Below are 26,792 nucleotides of genomic sequence, written 5' to 3' on the forward strand. Positions count from 1 at the left end.
CATGCCACACGCCACGCGCCGTCCCCCATCCAGGGTGGCAGCGCGTGCTGCTCTGCAGCGTCCTGTGGAGCGGGTCTCCGTGGCCCAATCGGTGCCTACACCTAATGGGCCGCTCACGGTGGCTAGGGAGCTGCTCCGCAACCCGCCAGCGCGCGGCGGCCTCGCCCGACGCGCAGAGGCAATGGCGTGACGGCGTTGATCGCCTCCTCATCCTGGCACAAGTTACCCCAGGCTCAGCGGGGGGATCTACGTCCAGGCTGCGTCGCCGACAGGGCGGCGCATCCGGCTCTGTGCATTCCCCAACGGTGAGGAGTGCATGAACCAAAGAGCTCCGGATCGAGAACTTAGTCCTACGACGAATCCTGAACCAAGAAGGGCTCCACAAGCTCTCCCCTAGCTGGGAGGGCCCCTTCAAGGTGTCGAAGGTGTGCCGACCCGGATCTGTTCGCATAAGCTACGGAGGAGAGCGTGCAACTACCCAATCCATGGAATATCGAACACCTCTGTAAGTTTTATCCTTAAGGGTTTAGCCGAGAATAAATTTTTTCCTTTATAATATGGTAGCACCTCCGTGCGGTCCAGGGCAGTGGAGGTCCGCCCTCGTAAACCCAACCCCTAGCGTACATCGCACAATCTATCGGAAGCAATTTATTAAGGAAAAATCTATTCTGAGCCCGCCTTTGAGGTCTATGCAATTCAGTTTCTTTTCTTGTCTACTGCTTACCCTAACCCCCACGTGGTCCTTTATCCCTGTGCCGTGCTTGAGGCTCGAAAAGAGTTGCTGGGCTGTGTCTCCACCCAGGACCTCTCGTTCACAGGAAGGAAGGGGCCGGTCTTCTGGGACCGGCTTCGGGGAAGCGTACTTGTCCTCAGCGAGGTCCAGAGTTGTGTAGCCACTTAACCTAGTTCCGTACCCTAAGCCTGCACACTCTACCTCTCTAGGATAAGTATCACGGCTTTGGGGAAGCGTACTTGTCCTCAGCGAGGTCCAGAGTTGTGTAGCCGCTTAGCCTGGTTCCGTACCCTAAGCCTGCACACTCTACCTCTCTAGGATAAGTACCGTAGTACTTAGAACCGCGGACCCGGAAGTCCAGACCCCTTCGATCCAAGAGCCTGGGTCCTGGCGCTTTGATTCACTAAGCCCGGTCTTACATCTCAAAGGACTCTTGCCGGCAAGGTCCGGGACCCCGTGAGAACGATCGCTAAGCGTCGATCCTAAATCATGTGCGGGTCTCAATCTTGCGACTACCTACCAGGGGGCCAAGGGACCTCGGTAGTCAGAAAGCACACGACAGAAGGAGAACAAGCAAATGGAAAAACAGCTAAGTTTTTTACAGAAACAGCCAAGTTTTTATTGCTTGTCATCCACAGAATACTACATTACTTATCATGTATACAAAAACAATTTGTATTGCATATCTTTGTATTACATATTGTATACAAAACTTTATATAACTTATAATATGTGCTACTGCTCCTAGTCCTCCGGCGGTTCGGAGGGGCCTTTTTTCCTTCTATAGGTCCGGCTCCACGATAGCGCTCGAAGCGGGCGGCCACGGTCTCCGCGGCCTCTTGTACTCCCTCCCGGGCGGCGGCCTCCGCTTCTGGTGCGGGACCCTCCGGGACTGGAGTTAAGGGGATGGCGGGGTCGTGGCTCCGGAAGCAGGACAGGACTTGGTCTACTACCATCCGAGCAAGCTGTCCACCGGGCGCAACACAAGGATATGGCCCCACCTGCGGGTTCGTTCCTCACCCGAGGTGGGTCCGGGGGTCTCTGTCGGTACATACAGACAGGGGTACCTCCTACTAGGGTGTCCAGCCCGATGGGCGCAATGTTATCCGTGACCTCGCCTTTGCCCTTCGGGTGACGGGACATATGGCCCGGACCCGACAGCTGGGATCGTGGTCTCCGGACCTCCCCCCCGGGCACATATAGGTCCGACGCCCCCACGTGCCCATGAGGACAAGGTACTCGGGGATGGCCTCCACAGGCCCGGACCCCCCAGGGGGTCCGGCGCCGCCACGTGTGGGAGCTAGACCCCCTATGGGCTTGTCTCTCCAACTGGCCTTGGGGGCCCAGACCCCCCAATTTCCTTCGGGAAGGGGTCCGGCGCCGCCACGTTCTGCCACGGAGGCAATTGCAGGGCCGGCCCTGCCACGTGCCAGTGGCAGAAGGCCCTCTGCGGGACGCTAGCCCACCAACGGCATTAAATGCGGGTGGGTGGGCTGTGCGTGCCCAAGTCAAAGCATGGTCTGCCCAACTGATATACGGTAAGCCCGCTTGTTACCAAGGCGGCGCGTTACTGTGCTCTGCGCACGGGTAGACGACGTGTAGTCACAGCACGGCGCCGCGCGCGTGAGTAATGATAGCCTGCTGCGGGTGAGCTGAGGCGTGCGATCCAACAGTGCGCGCAGAGGCGACGGCGCGGCAGGATCAGCGCTGCTTCTTCATCTGTCAGAGGGTCCTAACTCAACAGTGGCAGCGCGGCTTCCACTGTTGGGTAATACTGACAGCAGACACTGTGCCGGCAAGGCGGCACACGGTCATATCTTGGCTGTAGATACGCACATCAACTTCCCGATCATGAGGACTACAAAAGAGGAGCTGGAGACGAAGATCTCCATATCTCTCGTAGAACAGGCTCCTATTGGCCGGGCCCACCTATCGGGGCCTGCGCAGTGTAAGCACTCCCCCTGATCTATAAAAGGGAGAGTGTATTCATTAGGGACACATCTCAATCTCAAGCTCGAGTTCCATCCAGACTTCCACAATCAATACAACATCCAAGTGGACGTAAGGTATTACGCTCAGACGGCCCGACCCACTCTAAAATCTTTGTGTCTTCCCTGCATTCATCCGCCCATCGATCAAGCGCTCTTAGGTCTCCTCCAAACTCTTCCTTAACTAGAATTAGGTGGGTGCATTCCGCCACCCGGCTGGAGATTTCCTCGGACAGTAGCCATCATGCCTTACTGACACTGAACCTCTTGGGCTCCAACCTTCAAAGCTTGGATCAACTAAGCAACTGACAATTGCATCAACTTTCGATCCACATCTCACCAAGTTATGGAGAAAGAAAGAAGATATCTCAACAAGCCTGGCATCTTTCGTATAAATAAGATGCAACGCACCTCCACCAGATGTTGAGATCGATCAGGGCGGCGAGGACGATGCCATGCCGCGCGGCACTTCACACACTTTTCTTGGCCGGCCGGTAGGTTGGACCATGGAATACAAAACCACTCGATAATCACGATTATCGGTGAAATTTATCGTTACCGATGCTAGCTGAAAACGTAAACCGACTGGAATTTCGCTGGATTTCAATGAAAAATTCAAAAATTTAAAAATGTTCATAAAAAATAGAAAACTTATTTTTATAAAAAACTAGACCTTCTCTTGATTCCAGAATATTATCACATGTTGAAAGCAACAATTGTTTGCTTAGGGAAAAAATATTTTTATCTAACTACCCGTTACCATCCACTAACCTGTTAACCCGTTAACTCTTCCACCACGCTGTGGCCTCACGAGGAAGGAGTGATCGTAGTATGTCGCCTATTAGATTTACCGGGGAGACAGATTTCACCCATGCCACACAAGATCAAGATCATGGTCAACCCATGTCACAACGGAGGACGACAAGCAACCGACGTCTATATGATCCTCGGGAAGGTGATAGCTCCAGCTCAGTGAGTTCAACCTTCAGCTATCCACGTCCACCCTTCTACCTATATCCATACCCACAACCATATTCACACCCACCACCATATCCAAGCCACTTCATTCAATTACCAGTACATCTTGGCATGAGCACTAATGGTTAGATTGGTGAATTACAGGTATGTATGTATATATATTACAATTTCATCATTACATCATTATGTATTCCCCTCTTATTTGAGTTCATTTTAATATTTAGGAATATTATTATGGATATCACACGTACCAGTAAGAAGAGACCGAAGAATGATTAAAGTGATATGCCGAATGCCTTCATGTATGGACTATGTGCTTGCTAGTTTGTATGTGGCTTTTATAGACTATGTACTCGTTTCTATACACTATGAGGTTTGTATGAACTATGTACTCTTTTATTTCTGTAAAGTATGAAGTTTGTATGGACTATGCACTCGTTTATTTATATGAACTATGCACTTCGTGGTTTGTATACACGTACAAATTCATGTGCTTTATGCAATTTATAGGCAAAATATGTAAACATGTTTATTTCTTAGGCAATTCTAATATAATATAATACATAACCTAAACAATTAAATGCTATCAAACCTTTATTTTTCTCCACTGCCAAAACATATTTTCAGTAGGCGAAGTGATAAATCGTTCAGTTTGTATCGATTATCGACGATAAATTGTTATTTTTTATTTTTTTGAATTTAGGTCTCTTTGCCGATCAGTTTTAGCGATTTTTTACCAATTTTTAACCGATTATCGTTACCGGAGCTCGCTGGTAACGGTGTCGCCGGTAACCTTGGGTTGGACTAGTTTTTTGGCTCCGCGCGCCGGGGCGAGTCCGGGTGCGGCGTGCGCGGTTGATTCCGCCGAGGGGTGGCGCGCGCTTTTGATCACGTTTCCGGATAGTTCCGGTGGCCCCCCTTTCTCGGTGGGTCGAGCTGTTGATTCTGTCGGCGCTACGGCTCCTAGTTTGGGCTGTGCTGGTTTGATTCGGCTATGCACACAGCACACTCGCCAGTTGCCTTCCACTGCCCGGGTGCCCACTCACTAGTGCAAAGCACTACTTCGTGCTTGGGGAAGACACGCCTCAAATTGCAACGAATTTAGCGTTAAGAGGACTCCGAATCTCTACACTGAACATCAAAGACTCTGGGCAATTATCTTTCAGGTGGTATGTGTAGCTGTTGCTGAAATTTTCTGCTGTTTCTGAAGCTTTGTTCTCTATAAGCCGTGGATGTACAATGAAACTATCAGCAACATTTTGGTCATTGCTTTAGCTCTGTCATATTTTTCGGAAAACTCTGTTCCAGCCATGCACGGATGCACCATTCAAATGCTTGTTCCGTAGCCAGAAGTGGTGTACGCAGAGCAGCGATGAGCGTTTACAGCAGCCACCGAAAGTGGAAAATGCAGGTGCGGAAAGCACATCCTGACCTCAGGAGGCAAAGGAACAGGCGGCGCCGTGGACCACGACTGCGTCACTGTGCACTAGACTATTCCAGATATCGGCCAATGCAAACTGCACAAGCTGCAGAGAGAACTCTCTTTGCTCGCCTGATCCAAAGCTGCGCTCACTCCCAGGTCCCAGGTCCCCATGGGATCCTACCACTACGCCTCCACCTCGCAATTCGTCTTCGCCGCCGTCGATTCCAACCCCAAGCCGGCCCACAAGCCCAAGGCCACCGTGCAAATCCCCATCGCGTCCCCTTCGGAGGAGGGGCCGCCGCCTGACGCGGCGGCGGCGGCCGCCAAGATCCAGGCGGCCTTCCGCGGGCACCAGGTCCGGCGGCACGTCGCGGGCGTGCGCGCGGCCGACGCCGAGGCGACGCGGCTGGAGCGGCTGCTCCGGCGGCAGGAGACCGTGGACGCCGTCCGCGGCGACGAGCGCGAGCGGGCCCGGTTCTCGGAGGCGCTCATGGCCGCGCTGCTGCGCCTCGACGCCGTGCCGGGGCGCTACCCGGCCGTGCGGGACGCGCGGCGCGCCGTGAGCCGCCGCGTCGTCGGCCTGCAGGAGGTGTTCGACGCCGTGGTCGCGGCGCCCGAGGCGCAGACGTGCGGGGTGCCGGCGAGCTTGGAGCAGGTCCTCGAAGGGATCTGGGGCGCCGGAGAGCCGCCGGTGGCGGTGGCGGCGGAGGAGGAAGTGAGGAGGAGCGGGACAAGCTGGGGGAGGTTTCTCGGGGGAGTGTAGCGAGCAGGATTGCTACTCGGTACAAGGAGGTGCCAAGCGTGATACGTACTCATTTGTACATGTATTTTGTGGACGTATAGTATATGCTGCAGTGATCTCCGAACGTGAAAGGAATACATACAACTGTGACCTGGTGATGGTGTGACAGTATATGGCTAAAACTCCAATTTCGGATATCTTCAAGGCTATATCTTCAATGCCAAATGCCATCCCATCCCGAGTTAATTTCGTATCATTTTAATGTAATTGAAAGTGTCATACAGTCGTAGAAGGATATCGATTTTAGCAGAGTAAACTTAGGCTAATTACAATGGGGGTTTCATGTCCATGTTTCCAAGAATGCCACGTCAACTTTGTAGAAGGATGAAACAGCATCTCTCAATAGAGAGTTTCGTCTCACTATTTCATATGCCAACATACTACTTAAATGCTGCAAATAAATAACCAATAGGATTTACTCAATTGTGTGAAGATGAAACAAAACACTCTCAATGGAGGTTTCACACGGTTTCCAAGTTCTTGGAAATGGGTTGACATAGTTTCATCCTCATGAAACTCCATGAAACTCTTACTTCTTAAATGATGTGCCATGTCATTCAAATTGCTGATGTGGCAGGCTAATTAATGCCATAAAACACCCTATGAAACTCTCATTGTGAATAGCCTTATGAACTGGAGTTGGTTTTAATGTAATTTCCTTAATTGATGATTGGACGAGGATAAATGGTATTAAAGCAGGTACGGCACAGACCATGATGATGTACGCAAGCTGGATAATTCCGACAAAGCCCAGGCTGTATCTTTTAGCAGCCCAGCCTGCTTCCGTCATCCACCTGCCCGGCCCAATCTCTTCTGCCTCACGCAGGCCGAGGTCCATCCTGGGACCTCTTGTCCCGTCCGCCACATCCCCGCCGTCCATCCACCCACCAACCCAACCCCGACTCCCACCGCTCATAAATCGGCGAGAGGAAAAAAGAAAAAAGAAAAAGAAGAGATCTCCCCGTGCTCTGCTGCGTTCTACTCCCACCTGCGACTAATCCCCCTCTCCCCTTCGTCTCGTCTCCCCCCGCCCTCCGCTTCGCGCATCTCACCGCCATCCTTTACCTTCCCGCGTCTAATTGAGCGCCAAAGCGGGGGGACATTTGAATTCCCCGCAGCTTCCGCTTCCTGCGCGGCCTCGTACCGTCCGGAGGCGCCGCCGGCCGGGCCCGGCCCTATCCCCTCCCCCCTAGGGTTTCGCGTCCACCTCGGGGATGGGGGACGCCCCCACCGCCGCGGCGGCGGCGCCAGCAGCGTCGCTCGCGGGGAAGCGGCGGCGCGGTGATGACGTCGCAGGCCTGAGGCGGGTGGCGGAGATCGTGATGGTGCTGGCCGCGGCCGGGGAGATGCGGGGCGGGAGGGAGCCCACGGCGGCGGAGCGGGCGCTCGCGGCCGAGGCGCGGGAGAGGCTGGCTGCCGCCGTTGCCGAGGGGTCAGTGCGGCCCAAGGATCTGTTCCCGGGGGAGGCGGTGCGCGCGGTCGTCGAGGATCTCGGGCTCAACCGCGCCAAGGACCCCGCCGCCATGGGGTTCCGCCCGCCGAAGGCATCCATCGCCGATAGGCTCATACTTACTAAGCGCAAGGTTTGCTAACTCTCTCCGCTATCGATCCCTTCCCGCTCTGTTTAATAGCCTTGTGGCGAACTGGTATGAGCTGCGAAAATCTGAACAAGTGGTGATTATTGCGATGTGAGTATGCTCGTGTGACTATTGAACTCTATTAGTTCGTATGACATGACACTACTGCTTGCACGGCATAAGCTATAGCATCTGAATGATATGTTACCGAATAGTTGATTCTGAGGGATTTCTTGGACCACTGCTTGTGTATATGCTTTGTTATGCTTGTCGTATTCTAATTTGACACGTTTTATTTGCTACTGGAGTGTTGCATATATTTACTTTGCATGTATGCACTTGAGCAAATGTTTAGCTTTATGTTACTTGTTGTTGTAGAATTAGCATGTCTCTGTCTTCAGTGTCACCCATTGCTTGCGTCCGTTAAACTTACTATTGGTGTTCATGGATCTCTCTGAAATAATTTATTATTGTGTTGACATGACTTATTTTAGCTTAGGTGGTTTCATATGGGTTTTCGGTTATGAATTATCTCCAATTTTGACTTGAAAATCAATCACTTATCATTATATTACCTAATTATTATGGAATTGTCTAACCAGTTTTGAGATGATGAATTCAATCTGGTTACATATGGTCCGTGTGCAAAAAAACACTATGTATTTACACCATTTGACTATTTCATTTATTTGTTTACATACAGATGGAAGAAGTCAAGGAAGCTCCAGTCCAACCAACAGTTAGCACACCTCAAACGGTCGTCAGTGGAATGTCTGATTTCCATAGTTTTAATGGGGCTTCCAAGTTTGGTGTTGGAGTTCCTAGGAACCCACAAGTTGCAGCTGTAGCTGCTACTGCCCCATTAACCTCGACATCCCCTGTTATCTTGAAGCCACCAGGATCATCTCCTGTCAAACCAGTTGCCAACTCCTCAGGTGTTGCCCTACCCCATATTGGTCCGTCACACCTTAAATTGGACAAAGATGTTAATGGTCCGCTGAATTTAGCACGCAGTGGAGGTATTGCCCAAACTTCCTGCCTGCAGCATCCAGTGTTATTTATTTATCTGCTTTTTTGAGTAAAAATATATACTTCTTACTTTAGCTTATCAAAAATAAGATGCTTACTTGGCACTGGATGCATGTTGACAGCTTTTGGATATTATCTCACATGTAAATCCTTCATCTGCACAAAGTTTAGTGGATTGTTCAGGAACGCACAAAGAACATAACGTAAAATGCAGCAGTTGTACGACAGCCACTGTGGTTAATATAAACTGGTGAAACTATTTTACAGTAGCATTTCTGTCTTTCTTTTTCTGAACACTCTTGCTTTGGGAAATCATGCTTACTTGATCAAACTGTTATTATTACGTTCTCTTTCACATACAAGGGGTAGTTTATTTTATATGTATAATATACCCTGATTATAGAAAGGATGGTTTCATTTTTATCAGCTTTGCTCAGAAACTAATTTGTGCATTCCTTGCTTCTGCAGCCACTGTTGTCCACCCAAACAAGTCTAGTACTCTAGATACATCTGCTAGGCCCAATGTAAATGCTGTACAGAGTTCCAATCAGTTGTTGAAAAACCAGGACACAAAGCCAGTGGCAGTTCAAGCTGCAACAGGTAATACTGTTGTGGGGCATCGTGCTACACAAGGCGTGGCATTTGTTCCCCCAAAACCTACTTTTGTCAACCACAATGAGATTGCAAAGTCTGTTCAACAATTTCTGCACCAACCTACGAACCATCCTAGTTGGACTCCACCGTCAACTGAGTACATGCATTCTCGCTTGGGCTGTCAAATATGCAAAGTTGCTATCACTGATACAGACAGTTTACTTGTTTGTGATGCCTGTGAGAGGGGAGTACACTTGAAATGCCTTCAGCAGTATGGTAATAAGGGTGTTCCTAAAGCTGAGTGGCATTGTTCAGCATGCCTGACACAGAGTAAAGGCAAACCCCTGCCACCAAAGTATGGCAAGGTTACAAGAACTGTTGTTGCATCAAAGGTTGCACCACCTGGTGGTGGAGCACAAGCTTCTTTGCAGGGATCAGCAGGAAACATGGCCGCAAAGGAGAATCACCAAAAGTTGGCTGCAAATGGAAATCTTATGAAGCCAATCTCCACACAAGGTGTCAGCACTATACATAATATAAATGTATTGGCACTAGGTGCCATGGCGGCTGGTTCACAATCACAATTAGCTTCTACCTTGAGACCTCCAATAGTAAATACTGTTAAAGCTGAACCTTCCTCTAATGGAAAGGAAGGAATTGGGCAGCAGGGCAGTAGTACGACACACCCTGATGTGAAATCCCCTCTTAACAAAAGGTTGAGAAGTGGTTCCTCTTTGAACTCTGTGGGTTCAGGAAATGATACCATGAATAGTGAGCAAACCGCAGAAATGTCTGGTGCTGAAGCAAAGATCAAGTCCGAAGCAAACTTTGAGCCCCCTGTGAGCAGGGATGAGGAATTGGTTGATAGTAGTGGAACATCTGTTGAACAAACTAAGATTGTTGCTACTGGAGAAAAGCCCAGGGCACAAGCAACCTTCGAGACTGACAAATTGAAAGATGAGGAGATGACCACCAACACTGGAACATCAACAGATCAAGGAAGAAACTTCGCTACTGAAGAAAAACTCCCCAGTGAAGCAACTTCTGAGGCACTCACAATCAATGATGTGAAAATGACTATCAATACTGGAATACCAGTACAGCAAAGCAACATTGTTACTATTGAAGAAAAGTTCCAGATTGATGCAGCCTCTGATCCACATAGGATCCAAGATATGGAAATGAGTACCAGCAATGGACCACCAGCAGATCAAAGCAGCAATATTGTTTCTGAAGAAATGCCCCAGTCAGAAAAAACCTCTTCAATTGGTGATACAGATGTCACTGCTAATGCTGTAATACCAACAGATCAAACACAGCATTCGAATGGGTCAACTGAAAATGCAGTAAAACAACCTCCCAATGGAGAACCATATAAAGACAAATTAGGTTGTAATATAGTCTCAGATTGTGTTTCTACCCAAAAAATAGCTTCAAATGGCATCTTATACCCTAAGGATGAAACTTCATGTGTTAGTGAAAATGAAGCTGTGGGTTGCAACACAGAATCAAAAGAAGCAAACTAGATCCATTAGCAGGTTGCGTCCAATTTTCCTTTTCAGGTGTGTTTCTAATCAAACCAGTTGTTACAAATCTTTATGCCAGTCAAAATTTAAACTCTCTAGAGTTCTTTGAATCTTTTATTTAGGATTGATAGTGACTCTTAAACTTAACATATTTGAAAATAATGCTTGTAGTTCTGAGCTGTTCCTAACTTATCACCATTAGTCTTTTTGAACTCATGGTACAAGCATACTCAGGAGATCTTCAATGACCCATATTATTGACGTACAAGTTTTTGTGCAAACTCCGAAAACTGAAACCCATATATGCGGGCCTTTCTGAATTAACATTTGTATCTGACCTTATATTTTGTCAGATGGAACTATGCTGAATCTACCATTAATTTTACCAGCGTCATGATCAACTGTGTTCTCTGCATTCTCTTGGATGACATTATACATTTAGCCACCGCCAACCATTTTTCCAGGAGGTATGCCCCTAGCCCCTACCTCAATTTTTTTTAAGATAACCTCTTTTAAAAGTTAGTACCCTTGGAAACATGCTCATGAGGCATTTCTTTCATATTTAGTAGTTTGACCATATTTGCTTTTTTAAAATATTTACGTTCCTGCTGACGTGAGGCTTACTTTTAACTCTGTAGGTATCTACTACCTCCTGGTGTAGCTATAGAAGCCTAGAACACAGGAAACGTGACCCCCCCCCCCCCCCCCCAACCATGATGTTGTACTTTATGTAGATTGATAATCTTGAGTTCCTAACTATTTAATTCCATTTTCCCATTTGTTTGTTCCGTGCTTATCTGTAGTCTTGTAATTAGATAGTAGGGTTTAGCTGAGTGAGGACTGGATTATCATGTCACAATAATGATACTTTTCTTCGCCATCTCCTGGGGTCAGTTACCAATGTGGTACCGTCTACCCTACAAATTATGATCGTTGAGCTGCTAACTGGTCCATTAGCCGTCAAACGTTGTTCCATTCTGTCAGAATGCTAGATATGCAGTCATGCAGATGAGGCGTCATGAGTCATGGCACGGAGCGTAGCGCGGCTGGCTGCCGAGGCGAGCGATTGCAGATGAGCATCGTCGTTTCTCTTTCTTCTGTTGTCTCAACCTGCGATGGTCGCAGCAGCGGCCGGCGGCCCGCGAGCACCAGGCGACGAAGATTTAATTTCGTCATGCAAATTCATGTCCTCTGCCGTGGAGGTCCTCCGCTGCATCTCACCCGTTTTGGAGCCGAAGCCAATCAACGCTTCATCTCAGTTGGGCGACTGTTTTGTGGGGGAAAAAAGTGATTTGTTTTGTGGAAAAATTAAAAGGAAGGCAATAGTCATGCCCATAGGTCCTAACACTTCAAATCCGGCTACTGTCTGACCTGTGATTTCTTATTGAACTGATGATGCACACTCCAGTTTTATATCCCATATAAATCTGGCTGGTGCATACAGGATGATGCCATGAAAATACTTGATCGAACTTCATGCCTGATGCTTATTGCATAGCGCCCCTCTAACTAATAGTAGCTTCTTTGTTCATTAATAGTTGTTGGAGCCCTAGCTTGCTCTAGTTGTGATTTCGAGTTGCCCGTGCTGTCCGGTGCTGAGGCTTAGAGGCATGAAAGAGGAATCTATGAACTCCGGTGTAAATGTTGTCTGCCATCCAGTTACAATTGCTTTCTCTGGTGCTGATTCGTGCTTGTTAACGATGTCTCTCGTGCTTAGAAATACAGGCTTGGAAATCAGAAAAAGTTATACATATGCTCGGAAGCCAGCTGAATATGCTAAAATGAAAAGGACAAAGCACTGATATTAGCACCAAGTTTTCTGCTCTAAATCCTTTCATTCTTTTGCTCTTTTCACAGCATTAGCTGCACCAGGCATCAATTTTCTGCACTCCACTACCTCCTACCATCCCGTCAGCTGGTAATAACAATACAGGGTGAGAAGTAGTCACCACCGTATCTTGCTTGCTTCCTTTATCATCAGCCATAGATTCATTCATGTCTGCTTTACAACACCACCATAGATTCTGTTGCTTCAGTAGAATAAAGAATTTGCTGTCAAAACAACATAATGACCATGAACTAGCATAGAACGAGTTATCAGTATCATTCAGTATTCAGTAATTTAAATGCTATCTTCGTTCAAGAAATGAAAGGTACATATCATATACTAATAATTTGAATATAGCGCCATCGTAATGGTTACGTGTTTTCAAAACCTAGAAGAAAACAAGTAATGAAAAGATACCGATGAAATGCCGATCAGGAATACCTAATAGTTCAATCTGACACACCGCTGAAGCAGATAGCAATATAGAAGTCCCAGATGGAAATAAACATTTACTTCAAAAAATTAATAAGTTTTGCTGGTCTGCTAGCATATGGGTCTAAATCAATACCGCAACATTTCTAGGTATTATCAATTTATATAGTTTTTATGAGCATTTTTTTATCTCAGTTTCATGATGTCATTTCTGGCTTACCATTTTGGAACATTGACCAGAGAAACGCCCACTCGTGGTTTTGTGGATGCACTGAAGTATCAACAATTCAACATGAAATTCGAAGGAAACTGCACAGACAGATTGCGGTTAGATTGAAAAGGCATTCAAACTTCTCTACTCCATCGTTTTGCAGTGATGAACACAAAACTTTGGCACCTTCGACATGCAGGTGCAGAACAAGCTTCAAGTCCCAATTGAGGTGCAGGCAGATACCTGCAAACGGCTGGCTCCACCTCAAGCTGTGAGGTCCCCCATCGCCATGCTCGCCGACCTCCTGCTCGCTCTGGCGAGGCCCTGCCTGCTCTGGTTGCCAGGGCCGAGAGGGAGGAGCAGCTCGCCAAGGCCCCCGCGGACCTGCTCTTCAAGGAGCAGCAGCTCGACGGCAGGACGCATGCCCATCTGCTGGAGGCACAGGAGGAGGACAAAGCGACGGCCCTGGTCGCGGACGCAGATGCGCGTAGGGCTAGGCTTGACCGAACAATGTGGAGGGCGGCGGTGGCGGCGATCGTCGGTGGCCGGGATTCGATCCGTCGGACTTCAAGGGGGGCCTTTGCAAATATTGGATCCGGAAGTTTTCAAAAAAACCGTTAAATCGGATCGCGAGCTATAACCGCTATCCGAATCAAGGGGGTATTTTGTAAATAATTAATCAGATAATCATATAGGTATTTGTAAAACACCCCTGGATCGGATCGAGATCCATAATCGCGATCCAAATCAGGGGGTATTTTGTAAATATTTCATCCACCATTGTTTAAAAGAAAACCCGCAAATGTTCTGGGGCGGCGGCGCGGCGCCGGAGCAGCCGGAGAGCCGAGCCCGCGCCGCCGCCGCCGACCTCTGCTCTGCTAGACCCGTTCCTCCAAGTGACCCGCGCGAGCTTCCTTCGACGTCTGTTATCCTACGCGTTCGCCTCCTGCTCACCGCGCGCGCCACTCACGGCCCGAGCTCCTCCGGAGATGCTGCCAGGGCCGAGGGCGGAGCAGCTCGCCATCGCCAAGACCCGCGCGGACCTGCTCCACAAGGAGGAGGAGATCTCCAGGACCTGTGTCCATCTTCTGGAGACACGGGAGCAGCTCATCGAGGCAAGTGCGAGGTCGCGGGGGGGGGGGGGGGGGGGGGGGGGGGGCGCTGTGGATTACTTCGACTTCCTGATCTTCGTCTTACCGTGTTTGTTTTTTTATCTTGATTTTCTGAGCTCCCTTGGAATCGATCTGTGCTTCTGCTGCAGCCGGCATCTGGCGGCGGCCGCGAAGCGAAAGAGAGATGACGCTGAAGCAGCCGGGGATGAACATGAAGCGAGGCTTAGAGCGACCTTACGTGAAGCTTCCAAGTGATGAGGGTGGACAGGCAGGCCGCGGAGGAAGAGCGGCTGCGGCGGGAGCAAGGCACGGATTGAGCTGCCAGGACTGGATCGCCGGGGCTGATGACGACGCCGACGCCGTGGGTTCTTGACAGGATTGCTGGCCATGTGATCAGTGTTCTGGACGTTTGCCTTTTCAATTTGGGCGATGCTGGCTTGCCTCAGTTGAATGCTAGGAGCCTTTCAACTTCAGCTGCCTAGTGCTTTTGTGCACTAACAACCAGTGTTAAGCTAACCCTTCAGCATCTCAAGCCTGGAACAAGTATATGGTTGATTTTTCTTTCGACAAGCATCAATTTGCCGTCGAATTTTTTACAGAGGGCACTAACAACGCTCACGCTTCAGCATCTCAAACACCATAATATAATAATCATCCGGTTAGAACTACCAGTCATTTAGAATTCTCATTAGCCAAAAAAACTTTGAATTTGATAACAAGCAAATATTCCAAAACAATCAAACAAACATTGCTTCAGCATCTCAAGCCTAAATGAGACATGACTGCTTGACTAAATATACCGTTGTTTTTTACTTTTGACAAGCATGAAGCTGCGTTAGGAAATTTTTGCAGAGGAGCTAACAACACACACAGTTCAGCATGGCGAGCATGCTGACCCCGAGTGGATTGGTGACCATGCTGATTATTCTTGCGCCGAGAGAGCCAGCCAGCCAGCCAGCCAGCTAACCCTTCGATTCAGTCTGCGCCTGCTCCTGCTGCTCCTTCTCTGCTGCCCGGACGAGGAACCGCGCGGCCGTGAACACAGAATACGCCAGCGAAGAAAACCATGAGCTGCAGGAACGGGACGCGCCCCGGAGCCAGCCAGCCAGCCAGCATGTACGCGGACCACACGGCCTTGAGCAGCGCCCTGACGAACGGGCCGCGCGCGTCGGATTCTTGGGGCGGCGCGTCGTCGAGACGCAATCAGCTTCTGGGACGACGGGCTGCGTGACGGCGTCCGGAATGTCGACGGCAACTAACGTGTTCCGGCGGCGGCGTAGCAGCGGCGTCTGGAACGAGCGGGCCGAGTGACGGCAACGGCCGGGATGTCGATGGCGACGTGTTCCGCCGGCGGCGGCGCAGCACCGTCACCTTCAGGGGCCGCACGCGGACTGGCGCCGTCTGTTGGACCGGGGGCGAGCTTGCCGCAACCACCGGAGGGGTTGGGAGCCGAACTGTCCAACGCAGGGTGGTTGCAAATATTTAGGGTCTGTCTGGGACTGCTCTGCTTTATAAATCGCAGCTCAGCTTTATAAACTTCACAGCAGAGCAGTTCAGTTTTGAAGTTGTAGAGTTTTTGAAAGTGTTTGGCTAGCAGACCAACTTCAGCTTCAGAAAAAAAAACTCGGATGGAAAAAGTCCCTTATGCCCTTGAATGATGTATGAGAGGATTTCATTTATGATTTTCCATGTAAACGCCTAGTTAAAAAATAACAGTACATTATAGATAGATAATAAATAGATAATAAAGTACAAATATTCCAAAATAATTCCATTACATATGAAGTCTCAATGATCTACTACTCATACTATATCCAACTTTGAGAAATAGCCGTTGCTAATGCATCACGAAAAATATCCATAGTAGGCGTATTGGGTACTGGAGATGATCCATCCGAGGGCACTACATACTTGTTATACCTTTCCGGTATTGTAGGCTCATAATTTTCATCACGCTCCACACGTTCAAAGTCTAAAACACCACTGTTATGCTCACGTATGAAATTATGGATCACCATAAGTCCTATCAGTATCATCTTTTGCTTCCATAATGGATACATCGGCATTTTATGGAGAATTTGCCACTTCATTTTCAAGACTCCAAATGATCTCTCAATAATACTACGAACTCGTGCATGAATACGATTGAACTTTTTCTTAGCAGACCTTGGTTCTACACCTCTATGCCATTCGGGAAAGTGATACCTCTCACCCTTGTATGGTGCTAGATATCCCGGTCTATTAGGATATCCGGCATCAACAACATAATACTTACCTACAAATAAAAAGTATATGATATGTTTAGATAATAAAGAATTAGAGTTGCAAAATTGAAAATGTAGAAACCAGCCATAAATTACCTACCCTTGGGAGGGTGCGGGAAAAAATCTCGATCCAACTTCATTGCATTATACAACATAGTGGTGTCATGCACAGAACCCGACTGCCCCACAGAAATATAAGTGAATCTCATGTTAAAGTCGCAAATTGTTAGGATATTTTGAGTCGGTATCCCTATTTTTCAATATACCTTACTTGTTCACTAGGGGTAGAGATACCCTAACGTGTGTCCCATCTAGAGCACCAATACAATCTTTGAAGTGTGGAAATGCCCTTCTATCATTTGCTATCTTTTTATGGATGGTACGAAAGTTTGCATCTTTTGGAACAAGAAAATATTTTGCCATTTCCATCAAAGATTCTAGAATCTCAGTAAATTTTCTACTAATAGTTTCACACTTGTTCTTGATTTGTGTCTTTGATAACTCGATTCCGGTCATTTGGTAGAATCTTTCCGACACTTCAGTGTAACCTAAAGTGTTCAAATGTGTATTTGGCCTATTCCCTCTCCTTACTTGTTCAGCGAATAACTCACATACAATGTGATTGTAATCATCCGTCCATTCCATAGAATCACCCTAATCAACAATTATATGGAGTAATATTTTGAAGCATACATGACAAGACAAATTATGTAATTCACTAGCATACATACACTCAGCAGCAATGGAATTGACTAGCAGCCATAGAAGAAATCGAGCGAAGAAATTATACCGATTTCGGAAGACTGGAGATGCGGGCATGACCCCTGCTGCCTCCCGCGCCGCCCCTGCCAGCTCCGCCCCTCCCAGCACCACCCCTGCTGCCTCGCGCGCCGGCCAGGCCCTGGGCCGCGCCGCCCTTGCTGCCGCCCGCGCCCGCGCCACCCGCGACGCCCCTGCCAGCCGCGCCGCCCGCGTCCGCGCCCGCGCACCACGCGCCCGCCGCGCCGTCGCCCGCACCGTGGACCGCGCCCCACGCGCCCGCCGCGCCGCCCGCGTCGTGGCCCGCCGCGCCCGCCGCACCGACCGCGCCGCCCGTGCCGCCCGTGGACATGCCGCCCGCGCTAGGGTTTTGATGGATGGGAGCAGACAGGGGGAGGAAGATGGGGGTGGGGGGCGCGGGTGGGATAGAACGGATAGAAGAAAAACGTTTCAGATGTGTAATAAGTGGTATTGGTCGGTAATTTTCCTCCAACTTAACGAGGGAGTTCAAAACGGCTACTCGTGAAGTACCCTTTTAGCTGCTTCATGGATTTCGTGAAGTTGGAGCCAACTTCACATTTTTTGGTGAAGCTGAGCTGGTGAAGTTGAGGATGTTTGGCTATAGTTTCGCGAAGCGAAGTCGAATTTCGTGAAGTGAAGCAGTCCCAAACAGTCCCTTAATCCACAAGTTTTCAAAAAATTCCTGAATCGGATCGTGATTAATGATCGCGATCCAAATATTTTGTAAATATTTATTTTTACATTTATAAAATATCCTTAAATCGGATCACGATAAATAATCGCGATCCAAATTAGGTGGTATTTTGCAAACATTAAACTCTAAATATTTACACTGAAGAACCCCTGCCTGATCCGTGGGCTCGCCGCGACGGAACAACGAACTCAAAAACCCCAATCTCCCGTCGAGCCGGTCCAAATCCAAACCCCGAACCCCCCGAAAAATCCGGGAATACATCTCGAATCGCCTTCCCTGCTCTGCCTGTTCCTCCGACTCCAATCACCCGCGCGATCCCTCGGCCTGCGATCTCCCGCGGGGATCGAGCAGCGCCGCGGCGGCGGGAAGAGGAAGGAAGGGGACGGAGATGAGGAAGCGGGAGCGGGAGAACCCGTGCGGGATCTGCGGGCACTACCACAAGTTCGAGGAGGGTGAGGTCTGCGGGGTGTGCGGCCACCGCTGGAAGCCGTCGGACGGGGAGGGCACCCCGGCGAGGCACGAGTCCGCCTTCCCCACCGAGGTGCTCAAGGACTTCCTCTTCCTCGGGAGCTACGACAACGCCTCCCGCTCCGAGGTCCTCAAGACGCTCGGCATCTCCCGCATCCTCAATGTACGTAATGCGCCCCCCCCCCCCCCCCCCGGCGCGCGTTTGATTCCTCGTTTGCGATTTTTGATCCCGCGTGGTAAACTTGGAGAATGATTCCCCATGAAAATAAAAATAAACAAGTCGGGGACGGATGGTACTGGCGATATCTAGGGTTTTGTAATCTATGACAACTCATGGTGTATTGATGATATTGTTGATCCATCTGTGGTTTGTCTTCATCCATAGGACAGGCTACACGCTATCCCCAATTTGTACGGTTGTAGCTTGAAAGGTTATTTAGATGCTGTAAAAGTGTGAAGCCTCGGTCGTCTAGGCAGGTTTTTAGCTAGGTTTAGCCTATTGCAAACAAACGGCGAATGTTTTTGTTTCGTGTACTGGTGGTACGGCTATTTTCTAAGGGAATGGTCTGCAGCTTGATTGAAACTCACAGAATAAACTCGATTCGCTTGTGATAATTGGAACAGATAGTTAGCGAATCTTGATGGAATGAGGAGTAGCCTGTGGTGATTATTACTCATAATTGGCTTCTTAACTGACTAAGTGTTCCTATGGAATTTGAAAATTATAGAACCTGATAGTTTAGCTGAGATGGTTGTGCTTATTGAGAGAATTCCAAAGGCACGGTCTATGGAATGCTCTTAAATAGTTTCCATTGCACAGCGATATGTACCATTCTTCGTACCATAAAAGTTGTTTAAGCACATTGCGATAGCTCTCGACATCTAATATTCATAGTAGGATGGATGTGTGCTCCACCTGTTTGCGTTCAGTATGAGTTATGTTGCTGTCATATGGATCATGTGCACATCAATGGCCTTTTCTGCCTAGTTTCTCAATATGATTTTTCCTGTAAATCTGTAGGCTGACATTACTTGGCAGCCAACTTTTAGTATACTCCTGCTATAGACTGTTAAAATCAATGTTTACCCTTGACTGTTGTGCATCCTTCAATGTTGAAGATTAATCGCTGTGTTTATTGATCAACAGACTGTGCCTGATTGCTACAATCTGTACCAGAATTCATTCACATATCACAGTCTACAGCGTGACAGGCCTTTGGATTTTGATGGGGCAATCCAGTTTCTAGGTATTATTCTTTTTACTCTATCAGCATTTTGGTGTGGAATTAAGTGCAGTGAGCCATGGACTACTTTCCCTCTTAGAAATGGCCCTGTGAAAAATATCCTCTGCATCATCCTAACATATTCCATTTCCTCTCTACCCATTGTAGTAATATGCTCATTATACAATTGTTAGAAATTTATTTTTTAATGCTTGCTTCCATTCAACTTGGTTCATGTCTCTGTTAAGATGGAATAAACATTTGTATGTGTACTGTCTTTCTCCAGGATATTTTCTGTTTGTATGTTGCAAAAAATCCTTTTCCCTAGTGCTTCTTTCTGAAGTTTTCACAAATGTACTTTCCTGTAAAAGAAAAGGGGTTGTATTTTACTTCTCATGTACTGAGCTGAGACCTCTTTATTGTCACTAATAGGAAATTGTGATTTCCTTCCCTGCAATTTCAGAACAATGTGAAAGAGATAAATCACGTGTTCTTGTTCATTGCATGTCTGGAAAAAACAGGTACTTGCTTGTGGAGAATTTTTCGTTAGCATTGGCACTGTCAGCAATGTTGTCATTGATTGATAAATACTTCTTTGGAACGTTTGTTAGGTCAGCAGCTATTGTTGCAGCCTTCTTGATGAACTCTAGAGCATGGAGACTTGCTCAGTCTTTACAGTGGGTGAAAGACCGTCGGCCTCAGGTTCAACTGACAGATGGTTAGCTCTATAACCTTTAAAATTTGTTGAGTAATTGAAGATATCGTCTCTCATGCATTTATGATTATATCCTTGGGTCCTTGCTAACCAACAATTCATAGTTTTATTACCTGAAGTAGATATACTACCTTTAATCAATGAGTAGGCACTGGTACACAATGTGGAAGCAATTAATTTCATACTTAGTTTAATCAGAGGTATGCTTTTTATCAAAATTTAGGAGCTAAGTTAATATATCCTGAGTATTGCAAGTTTCACTAGAGGCAATGGGATGACCTCTTACCCTTATTGCTTGTGACATAATTGACACAACAGCCAACAACATAAACTGGTAATCAGTTCCCTTATTAAGAATAGTGTACAGACTACAGAGTTTCTGAGGGGAGTTCTTCTGAGAATTTTGGGAACCATTTGATTGTTATTATTATTCTTATTGAAAAAAGGACCATGAAGGTTGTCAATGGTACCTTGTTTAGCCCACACTTAACCCTCTTATTCTCACAGATGCATTTCCATTTCCACGTAATGCTGTAGATTCAAGATCGATTCAAATATATTATCCTAAGCTAACTGTAACATGTTTCTTTTGTGCAGCTTCTCGGAACGAGCTTCTGGAGTACGAGCAGAAGCTTTTTGGGCTCAGTGCGGAACCCGTGATTCCCACTGAATCATTTGCTTCTCTTGGATTTGGTTACACAAAACCAGCAGATGACACCCAAGCACCTGCGTTCAACCAAATGACCGCGCCATCCATATTCCAGCGAGTCGGCCCGAATGACATTCCTGCCAACTTCGCTTTTGGAGCTGAGAGGACGGTGGGAGTCAATCCTCAAGATAGTGATAACAATGGTGGGACCAACCCAGCTTCAACTGATAACGTGATGGACAGCTCTTAAGATGATTTCACGCTGTTGGATCTCCATGTTGAATAAGTAACCAACCGCTAGGTTACTCACCGGGGAGTTCAGTTTCATAGGGGTATTTTGCCTTTTGTGCACTTGGGAAATGGTTCTGGTAACTGCCCCGTGCTGTAGAGTGACTGGCATTAGTCTAAGTAAATGATGTTTGACAAGCTGGATGGTGGCTCGTATCTCAGTTCCTTCGCGTTCAACTTCTGCAATTCATCCTATTTTGTTTCGTTATGTTGCCATGATCCGTTACGCGTGGCCGGTCCCATACTCGTGAAGTATTGGCTGATCAAGCGGCGACACAAATCTTTGTTTGTCGTCGTGGAATTAGGGATCCATCCTACTCGTGTATCAAATTGTACCAATTCATTTTAGTTTTGTCCTAAGTCAGCTCTTAACTAAGGAAGGAAAAGCTAAAGTGGAGGAGGTAGTAAGGAATTTCTACTGCTACGATAATGCATGACGCACTATGTATCTGGACGCATGGTCGACCGATGTTGGCTTGTAGAGCAAACCCGAGAAGATCCATTCGTACATGGATGACCAGGGAGGGCGTGTTTCGGTGCTTGAACCTTTCTCCCAAATTTCCTCGAGGGATTGCAATCTGCAATCCTGACGCTGACAGTGTACGCGTCAAGACTTCGTACAACTATATATATTCTAAATTATAGATTATTTTGATAAATCTAAATATATAGTTTTTATTATACACCTAGATAAACACTATATTAACTACATATTCAGATTTGAAAAATGATCAACAATTTAGACCGGAGGAAGTACTGCTCAACACAACTTGGCATGATGCGCCCGGTTCATCGCATCTGGACGTGGGAAAGGCGTATAAGTCGAACCTGGACACACTAGCGATCCGGGGGCTCTACCTCCGGCCGCTCATCGAAACATATATTACACCGCCCCGGCCCCCTCGTGCAACTACACGCCAACCACCACGAGTTCGCAAAACGCGAGAGGAACTTGGCTCGCCGGCACACGCGATCGGCCACGGCGGCGGTGCGGCGCGGCGCCACGGCCGAACAATTGGTTCTTGACGCCCCCACCAAGGTCTTGTTCAGCGCGCGCGGCAATCGCCATGGTGACGATGGAGCCCTTGGGTGCGTACAAGAAGGCAACGGCGGCGCTGGACGAGGCGGCGAGGGCTCGGCTACGGGGCCCGTTCACCAGGGACACCGCGCCCTCGCCGGCGCCGTCCCGGCGCGCGGATGCCGACGACGGTCTGATGGATTTGGTGGACGAGTTCTACAACGGATACGGCGAGCACGGCGCCGACGGCGCCGCCGCCAAGGACGCCGTGGCGGCGCGGGCAAAGGAGTGGAAGGAAACGCTGCGCCTCACGCTGGCGGGCGCGGCGGCCGACGCGGCGGCCGCGCGAATCCGCGCCGAGGCGGAGCGCATTGTCCGAGACGCCGGGTCAGCCGTCGTCGTTGGCGGCGGCGGGATGAGGAAGCACCTCGCGGAGCGGCTCCGGGCGAGGGGTTTCAACGCCGGTTAGTGTTCCACTGCTCTTCAGTTTTCAATAGCATAATTGGCACTCTTGTTTCCAACTCTTAGATCATTAACATTTCGCTCGTGCTTGGGCGTACGTGCAGGTCTCTGCAGGTCGTCGTGGGAAAGAACCAGCAGGGTCCCCGCGCCGGGCTCGCACGAGTACGTGGAGGTCACAACGGCGGGCTTCTCGCCGTCGGCGTCGTCTCGCTACATCGTGGAGGTCAACGTCGCAGCCGAGTTCGAGATCGCGAGGCCCAGCGCCCAGTACCAGGACCTCCTCTCGTCCCTGCCGCCGGTGCTCGTGGCGACGCCAGAGGCCATGAGGGAGCTCGCCGCGGCAATGTGCGGCGCGGCGGCGGAGTCCATCCGCGGCGCGGGCATGCACGTGCCGCCGTGGAGGCGCGCGGTGTACGCGCAGGCCAAGTGGTCCGGCCAGTTCGAGAGGGTGGAGGCCGCGGCGGGGCCACGGCCGGAAGCCGGAGCGAGGGCGGCGGCGCGCACCCGGCGGCCCGGCGGGCGGAAGAACTGCGGGATGGAGATGGGGCGCCGGGAGGTGGCCATGGGCAGGGAGGCGTTGGTGAGCGTGAGGCCCTTGTTCCGAGGATTGTGAGTGACATGGGTGGGCGCGGGAGCGAGGATTGTTCAGAGGCCTCTTTGCTTCTCGTAGCAGTATTCTTTTGGGCCATGGAGTGTGCTCAATTGGCACGACCCATGTGGTTGGAGAAAAATTACAAAACCATATTAAAGTTATTGCACATAACTGTACATTTTGGAATTTGGGTTCCTTTGAAATGAAATAGAACCAAGTCGGCTTACAAAGATTGTGCTCTGGCCTATAGTGCAGACAAGAAATGTATTTTACTACAGTAGCTGACTTGGAAACCAATCGTCACGAGCACGCAATTGGACTCTTCTATTCTGGCTCTAGTCTCTGCAGATCTCATCAGTAGTAAGCACCAAACAAAACGTGGGTGCCTGGCTGCCTGCCTGACTGCCGATTAGCTGCTAGTGCCGGCTCCACTGCGAACAAGACATTCCAACCAAGCCTGGTTACCAGGAATGGCCAGGCAAATCACGCTCAAACACGTCAGCTATGTTTGGCCCAGCTCCACCACATGCTGAAGGACTCCACACTGCACCTGGATGGCGTTCGGGCAAATTCCGCAAAGAAACACACACACACACACACAGAGCACGAGACATGGCGCATGTCAGCCTCGCGGCACGCTCGCATCACCGGTTCGAGGAGGGGCGCTGCCGCGCTGGCGTTCGCCGGCCAAAGAGACGACGCGGAGTGCGCGTCGGCGGAGGACTGGGGCGGCCGCGACGACGCGGCGATGGCGCACCAGTCCTGTCGCGGTCACGGCCCGGATCCTGACGCCCTGGCCCCGCGGCTCCAGCAAGATCCCAGACCCGCGCGCTCTGGAAAGAGGCGGGGCGGTAGATAAAGGTCTGCGTCAGGGGAGGAGAGGAGACAAGGTCCCCAGGTGCCGTAACGAATCGTGTGCCACAGCTTTGAGCCTTCTTTTCGGCGAAGAGGATGTCATGGCCTCATGGGGAAAGGAATCAGATTGGTAGGTTGAGTGAGCGAGTTCGTTCATTCATTCGTACCCCGACGAGGAGTTTTACTGAAACTTGCGAGGACCCTACCAAGCGCATACAAGACTGGCCTGATCGAGTCCATCCAAATCGACTGGTTCCACGTTCGATCACAGGCCAATTCGGCTGAACTCAGGGCAGTTGTTGTGTGCACTTGGGTCCCGGTGTTGGCGGCGTACCGAAAGGAGACCATCTGGTCCGCGGTGTCGCGTCGCATCGTGCGTTCGCCCAATAGCTGGGTCTGGTCGTGCCGGTGGGGCGAACCGGCGAAGAAGTGGGGGAGGAAGACCGTATTAGACACGGGGGGCAGCGACTCCGCCTACCGCGAGCCGCGCCACAGGGGGCCGGGAATTTCCACGGGCGATGTGCTCGCCCGCCGGCGCACCCGCTGCCCTTGTCTCGCGCGTCGCGCCGCCGGGGGCGGCGGCCCGATTGGTCCTCCTTGTTTAGGCACCGTCCTTTGGCCCCATCCGAGCCGAGCCAAGGCGCCATGAGCTCCTCCCCCGTGGCGCGCCTCCTCTTGCCACTGCTCCTGTGCGCCGGCGCGCTCGGATTCTTGTCTCGCTGCCATGGCGCCCGCGACGCTGAGGCGCCCCGCTACGTCACCGTCTCCGCCGCCAGCTTCAAGCCGGGGTCGACGTGCAGAGACCCGGACCCAGGTACGCGGATACTGGCAATCTGATCGATCAGGTGCTTCAGTTCGTCATGTGAGCTTCGATTTCAATCCTGCTGATTCGTCGGGTGGAACGGAATTCGGTGAGGTTTCAGTTGCGCCGCGGCGGAACGGCACGTCGGCCGTGCTGCGGCTGACGCACCGGCACGGGCCGTGCGCCCCCGCGCGGGCGTCCTCGCTAGCGGCCCCGTCGGTCGCCGACACGCTGCGCGCGGACCAGCGGCGGGCGGAGTACATACTGAGGAGGGTGTCCGGTGCCGGCGCGCAGCAGCTGGTTGGATCCAAGGCGGCGGCGACGGTGCCGGCGAGCTGGGGCTACGACATCGGCACGCTCAACTACGTGGTGACGGCGAGCCTCGGCACGCCGGGTGTGGCGCAGACGCTTGAGGTGGACACCGGCAGCGACCTGTCGTGGGTGCAGTGCAAGCCGTGCGCGGCGTCGTCGTGCTACAGCCAGAAGGACCCGCTCTTCGACCCCGCCCGGTCGTCGTCGTACGCCGCCGTGCCGTGCGGCGGGTCCGCGTGCGCGGGGCTGGGCCTGTACGCGTCCGGCTGCTCGGCGGCGCAGTGCGGGTACGTGGTCAGCTACGGCGACGGGTCCAACACCAGGGGCGTGTACGGCTCCGACACGCTGACGCTGACGGCGACGGACGCGGTGCAGGGGTTCCTCTTCGGCTGCGGCCACGCGCAGAGCGGGCTGCTCACCGGCATCGACGGACTCCTCGGCCTCGGCCGCCTGCCGGTGTCGCTCGTGGGGCAGACGGCGGGCGCGTACGGCGGGGCCTTCTCCTACTGCCTCCCGACGAAGCCGTCCACCACGGGATACCTTACGCTTGGCGGCGCGGCGAGCGCAGCGGCGCCGGGGTTCGCGACGACGCAGCTGCTGACGTCGCCGGGCGCGCCGACGTACTACATCGTGATGCTGACGGGCATCAGCGTGGGCGGGCAGGCGCTGAGCGTGCCGGCCTCGGCGTTCGCGGGCGGGACGGTGGTGGACACGGGCACGGTGGTCACCCGGCTGCCCCCGGCGGCGTACGCGGCGCTGCGGTCCGCGTTCCGCTCCGGGATGACGGCGTACCCATCGGCGGCGCCGAACGGGATCCTGGACACGTGCTACGACTTATCCGGGTACAGCACCGTGACGCTCCCCAGCGTGGCGCTGGTGCTGAGCAGCGGCGCGACCCTGACGCTGGGCGCGGACGGGATCCTGTCGTTCGGGTGCCTGGCGTTCGCGGCCAGCGGCAGCGACGGCGGCATGGCCATCCTCGGGAACGTGCAGCAGCGCTCGTTCGAGGTGCGCATCGACGGCGACTCCGTCGGGTTCAGGCCCGGCGCCTGCTGATCCTCACCCATTCGCTCATCGATTAACAGCCGGTGCCGGCCGGCGATTAGCTTCTGATTAATTACAATCTAGTACTAGTAGAAACAAGTATGCGTGTACGCACACGAGAGTACACAGATACATACATGACAGCAGTATACATACAGACTTACAGAGTATACATGACAGCATACACGACAGTTGGATGCATGTCGGTGAAACTCGTGTTGGTTGTCGGTGAAAGTAAACGTGTTGGCGCATGACAGGTTCCGATCAATTCGGCGTTGCTTTAGGTGGTCGATGTCTCGGTGCGCAACTTGGCTGTAAGTGACCAAGTTAGTGCAGTGTTAGGAGGGGCGTGTGGACCTAGTTTGTTCGCTTCTTTTTGATAATTGGTAGTGG

At 50.7% G+C, this 26,792-nt stretch overlaps 7 protein-coding genes and 1 long non-coding RNA gene across 12 annotated transcripts; 6 read left to right on the forward strand and 2 right to left on the reverse strand.

Annotated features, from left to right (window-relative positions):
• Window positions 1-5,036: 5,036 nt before the first annotated feature.
• On the forward strand, window positions 5,037-6,089 carry LOC112903002 (BAG family molecular chaperone regulator 5, mitochondrial). The gene has a single exon (XM_025972211.1). It carries the CDS (start codon window positions 5,292-5,294, stop codon window positions 5,883-5,885), a length of 594 nt encoding a protein of 197 aa, XP_025827996.1. The 5' UTR covers window positions 5,037-5,291; the 3' UTR covers window positions 5,886-6,089.
• A 791-nt stretch (window positions 6,090-6,880) lies between these two features.
• Window positions 6,881-11,530, forward strand: LOC112888997 (PHD finger protein At3g20280-like). Of its 3 annotated transcripts, none has more exons than XM_025955451.1 (5): window positions 6,881-7,507; window positions 8,205-8,520; window positions 8,999-10,686; window positions 11,004-11,117; window positions 11,289-11,530. In XM_025955451.1, exons 1-3 carry the CDS (start codon window positions 7,139-7,141, stop codon window positions 10,648-10,650), a joined length of 2,337 nt encoding a protein of 778 aa, XP_025811236.1. In that variant the 5' UTR covers window positions 6,881-7,138; the 3' UTR covers window positions 10,651-10,686; window positions 11,004-11,117; window positions 11,289-11,530. The 3 variants fall into 3 exon arrangements, with proteins under 3 accessions (XP_025811236.1, XP_025811245.1, XP_025811249.1); XM_025955460.1 differs by having other exon boundaries at window positions 11,040-11,117; XM_025955464.1 differs by having other exon boundaries at window positions 8,205-8,436.
• A 925-nt stretch (window positions 11,531-12,455) lies between these two features.
• LOC112889022 lies at window positions 12,456-13,444 on the reverse strand. The gene is made up of 3 exons (XR_003227992.1): window positions 13,308-13,444; window positions 13,131-13,219; window positions 12,456-12,652 (listed from the first exon to the last, which is right to left on the reverse strand). It is a non-coding gene; the product is annotated as an uncharacterized LOC112889022 (long non-coding RNA).
• Window positions 13,445-13,523: 79 nt separating this feature from the next.
• LOC112889013 lies at window positions 13,524-14,781 on the forward strand. Its single transcript, XM_025955473.1, has 2 exons — window positions 13,524-14,236; window positions 14,383-14,781. The coding sequence occupies exons 1-2, from the start codon at window positions 13,924-13,926 to the stop codon at window positions 14,604-14,606; spliced, it is 537 nt and encodes a 178-aa protein (XP_025811258.1). The 5' UTR covers window positions 13,524-13,923; the 3' UTR covers window positions 14,607-14,781.
• Window positions 14,782-15,195: 414 nt separating this feature from the next.
• On the reverse strand, window positions 15,196-17,608 carry LOC112898636 (paraneoplastic antigen Ma6E-like). Its single transcript, XM_025966976.1, has 5 exons — window positions 17,288-17,608; window positions 16,598-16,676; window positions 16,439-16,508; window positions 16,154-16,216; window positions 15,196-15,304 (listed from the first exon to the last, which is right to left on the reverse strand). Exons 1-5 carry the CDS (start codon window positions 17,606-17,608, stop codon window positions 15,196-15,198), a joined length of 642 nt encoding a protein of 213 aa, XP_025822761.1.
• A 511-nt stretch (window positions 17,609-18,119) lies between these two features.
• LOC112893357 (protein-tyrosine-phosphatase IBR5-like) lies at window positions 18,120-21,517 on the forward strand. Of its 2 annotated transcripts, none has more exons than XM_025960643.1 (5): window positions 18,120-18,602; window positions 19,587-19,686; window positions 20,126-20,183; window positions 20,274-20,380; window positions 20,975-21,517. In XM_025960643.1, exons 1-5 carry the CDS (start codon window positions 18,360-18,362, stop codon window positions 21,274-21,276), a joined length of 810 nt encoding a protein of 269 aa, XP_025816428.1. In that variant the 5' UTR covers window positions 18,120-18,359; the 3' UTR covers window positions 21,277-21,517. The 2 variants fall into 2 exon arrangements, with proteins under 2 accessions (XP_025816428.1, XP_025816437.1); XM_025960652.1 differs by having other exon boundaries at window positions 19,617-19,686.
• Window positions 21,518-22,206: 689 nt separating this feature from the next.
• Window positions 22,207-23,605, forward strand: LOC112875390. The gene is made up of 2 exons (XM_025939231.1): window positions 22,207-22,796; window positions 22,899-23,605. Exons 1-2 carry the CDS (start codon window positions 22,382-22,384, stop codon window positions 23,405-23,407), a joined length of 924 nt encoding a protein of 307 aa, XP_025795016.1. The 5' UTR covers window positions 22,207-22,381; the 3' UTR covers window positions 23,408-23,605.
• A 792-nt stretch (window positions 23,606-24,397) lies between these two features.
• On the forward strand, window positions 24,398-26,611 carry LOC112894481 (aspartyl protease family protein At5g10770-like). Of its 2 annotated transcripts, none has more exons than XM_025962322.1 (2): window positions 24,398-25,055; window positions 25,158-26,611. In XM_025962322.1, the coding sequence occupies exons 1-2, from the start codon at window positions 24,966-24,968 to the stop codon at window positions 26,409-26,411; spliced, it is 1,344 nt and encodes a 447-aa protein (XP_025818107.1). In that variant the 5' UTR covers window positions 24,398-24,965; the 3' UTR covers window positions 26,412-26,611. The 2 variants fall into 2 exon arrangements, with proteins under 2 accessions (XP_025818107.1, XP_025818034.1); XM_025962249.1 differs by having other exon boundaries at window positions 24,404-25,055; window positions 25,165-26,611.
• Window positions 26,612-26,792: the final 181 nt, after the last annotated feature.

Source organism: Panicum hallii, chromosome 1 (assembly GCF_002211085.1).
Source record: "Panicum hallii strain FIL2 chromosome 1, PHallii_v3.1, whole genome shotgun sequence".
Classification (NCBI taxonomy): domain Eukaryota; kingdom Viridiplantae; phylum Streptophyta; class Magnoliopsida; order Poales; family Poaceae; genus Panicum; species Panicum hallii.

What these genes read in the sequence shown, in the direction of transcription:
- LOC112898636 (XM_025966976.1), bottom strand. Translation starts at nt 17,608, where the DNA reads ATGTCCACGGGCGGCACGGGCGGCGCGGTCGGTGCGGCGGGCGCGGCG. An exon ending in TCTCCAGTCTTCCGAAATCG is followed by an intron (nt 16,677 to 17,287) that starts GTATAATTTCTT and finishes TCTGTGGGGCAG; the next exon opens with TCGGGTTCTGTGCATGACAC. An exon ending in GCACCATACAAGGGTGAGAG is followed by an intron (nt 16,217 to 16,438) that starts GTATCACTTTCC and finishes TGAGCATAACAG; the next exon opens with TGGTGTTTTAGACTTTGAAC.
- LOC112888997 (XM_025955451.1), top strand. Translation starts at nt 7,139, where the DNA reads ATGGGGGACGCCCCCACCGCCGCGGCGGCGGCGCCAGCAGCGTCGCTC. An exon ending in TCATACTTACTAAGCGCAAG is followed by an intron (nt 7,508 to 8,204) that starts GTTTGCTAACTC and finishes GTTTACATACAG; the next exon opens with ATGGAAGAAGTCAAGGAAGC. An exon ending in GAATTTAGCACGCAGTGGAG is followed by an intron (nt 8,521 to 8,998) that starts GTATTGCCCAAA and finishes TTGCTTCTGCAG; the next exon opens with CCACTGTTGTCCACCCAAAC.
- LOC112893357 (XM_025960643.1), top strand. Translation starts at nt 18,360, where the DNA reads ATGAGGAAGCGGGAGCGGGAGAACCCGTGCGGGATCTGCGGGCACTAC. An exon ending in GCATCTCCCGCATCCTCAAT is followed by an intron (nt 18,603 to 19,586) that starts GTACGTAATGCG and finishes ATTGATCAACAG; the next exon opens with ACTGTGCCTGATTGCTACAA. An exon ending in TGGGGCAATCCAGTTTCTAG is followed by an intron (nt 19,687 to 20,125) that starts GTATTATTCTTT and finishes CTGCAATTTCAG; the next exon opens with AACAATGTGAAAGAGATAAA.
- LOC112889013 (XM_025955473.1), top strand. Translation starts at nt 13,924, where the DNA reads ATGTTCTGGGGCGGCGGCGCGGCGCCGGAGCAGCCGGAGAGCCGAGCC. An exon ending in CACGGGAGCAGCTCATCGAG is followed by an intron (nt 14,237 to 14,382) that starts GCAAGTGCGAGG and finishes CTTCTGCTGCAG; the next exon opens with CCGGCATCTGGCGGCGGCCG.
- LOC112875390 (XM_025939231.1), top strand. Translation starts at nt 22,382, where the DNA reads ATGGTGACGATGGAGCCCTTGGGTGCGTACAAGAAGGCAACGGCGGCG. An exon ending in GGCGAGGGGTTTCAACGCCG is followed by an intron (nt 22,797 to 22,898) that starts GTTAGTGTTCCA and finishes GCGTACGTGCAG; the next exon opens with GTCTCTGCAGGTCGTCGTGG.
- LOC112894481 (XM_025962249.1), top strand. Translation starts at nt 24,887, where the DNA reads ATGAGCTCCTCCCCCGTGGCGCGCCTCCTCTTGCCACTGCTCCTGTGC. An exon ending in GTGCAGAGACCCGGACCCAG is followed by an intron (nt 25,056 to 25,164) that starts GTACGCGGATAC and finishes GTGAGGTTTCAG; the next exon opens with TTGCGCCGCGGCGGAACGGC.
- LOC112903002 (XM_025972211.1), top strand. Translation starts at nt 5,292, where the DNA reads ATGGGATCCTACCACTACGCCTCCACCTCGCAATTCGTCTTCGCCGCC.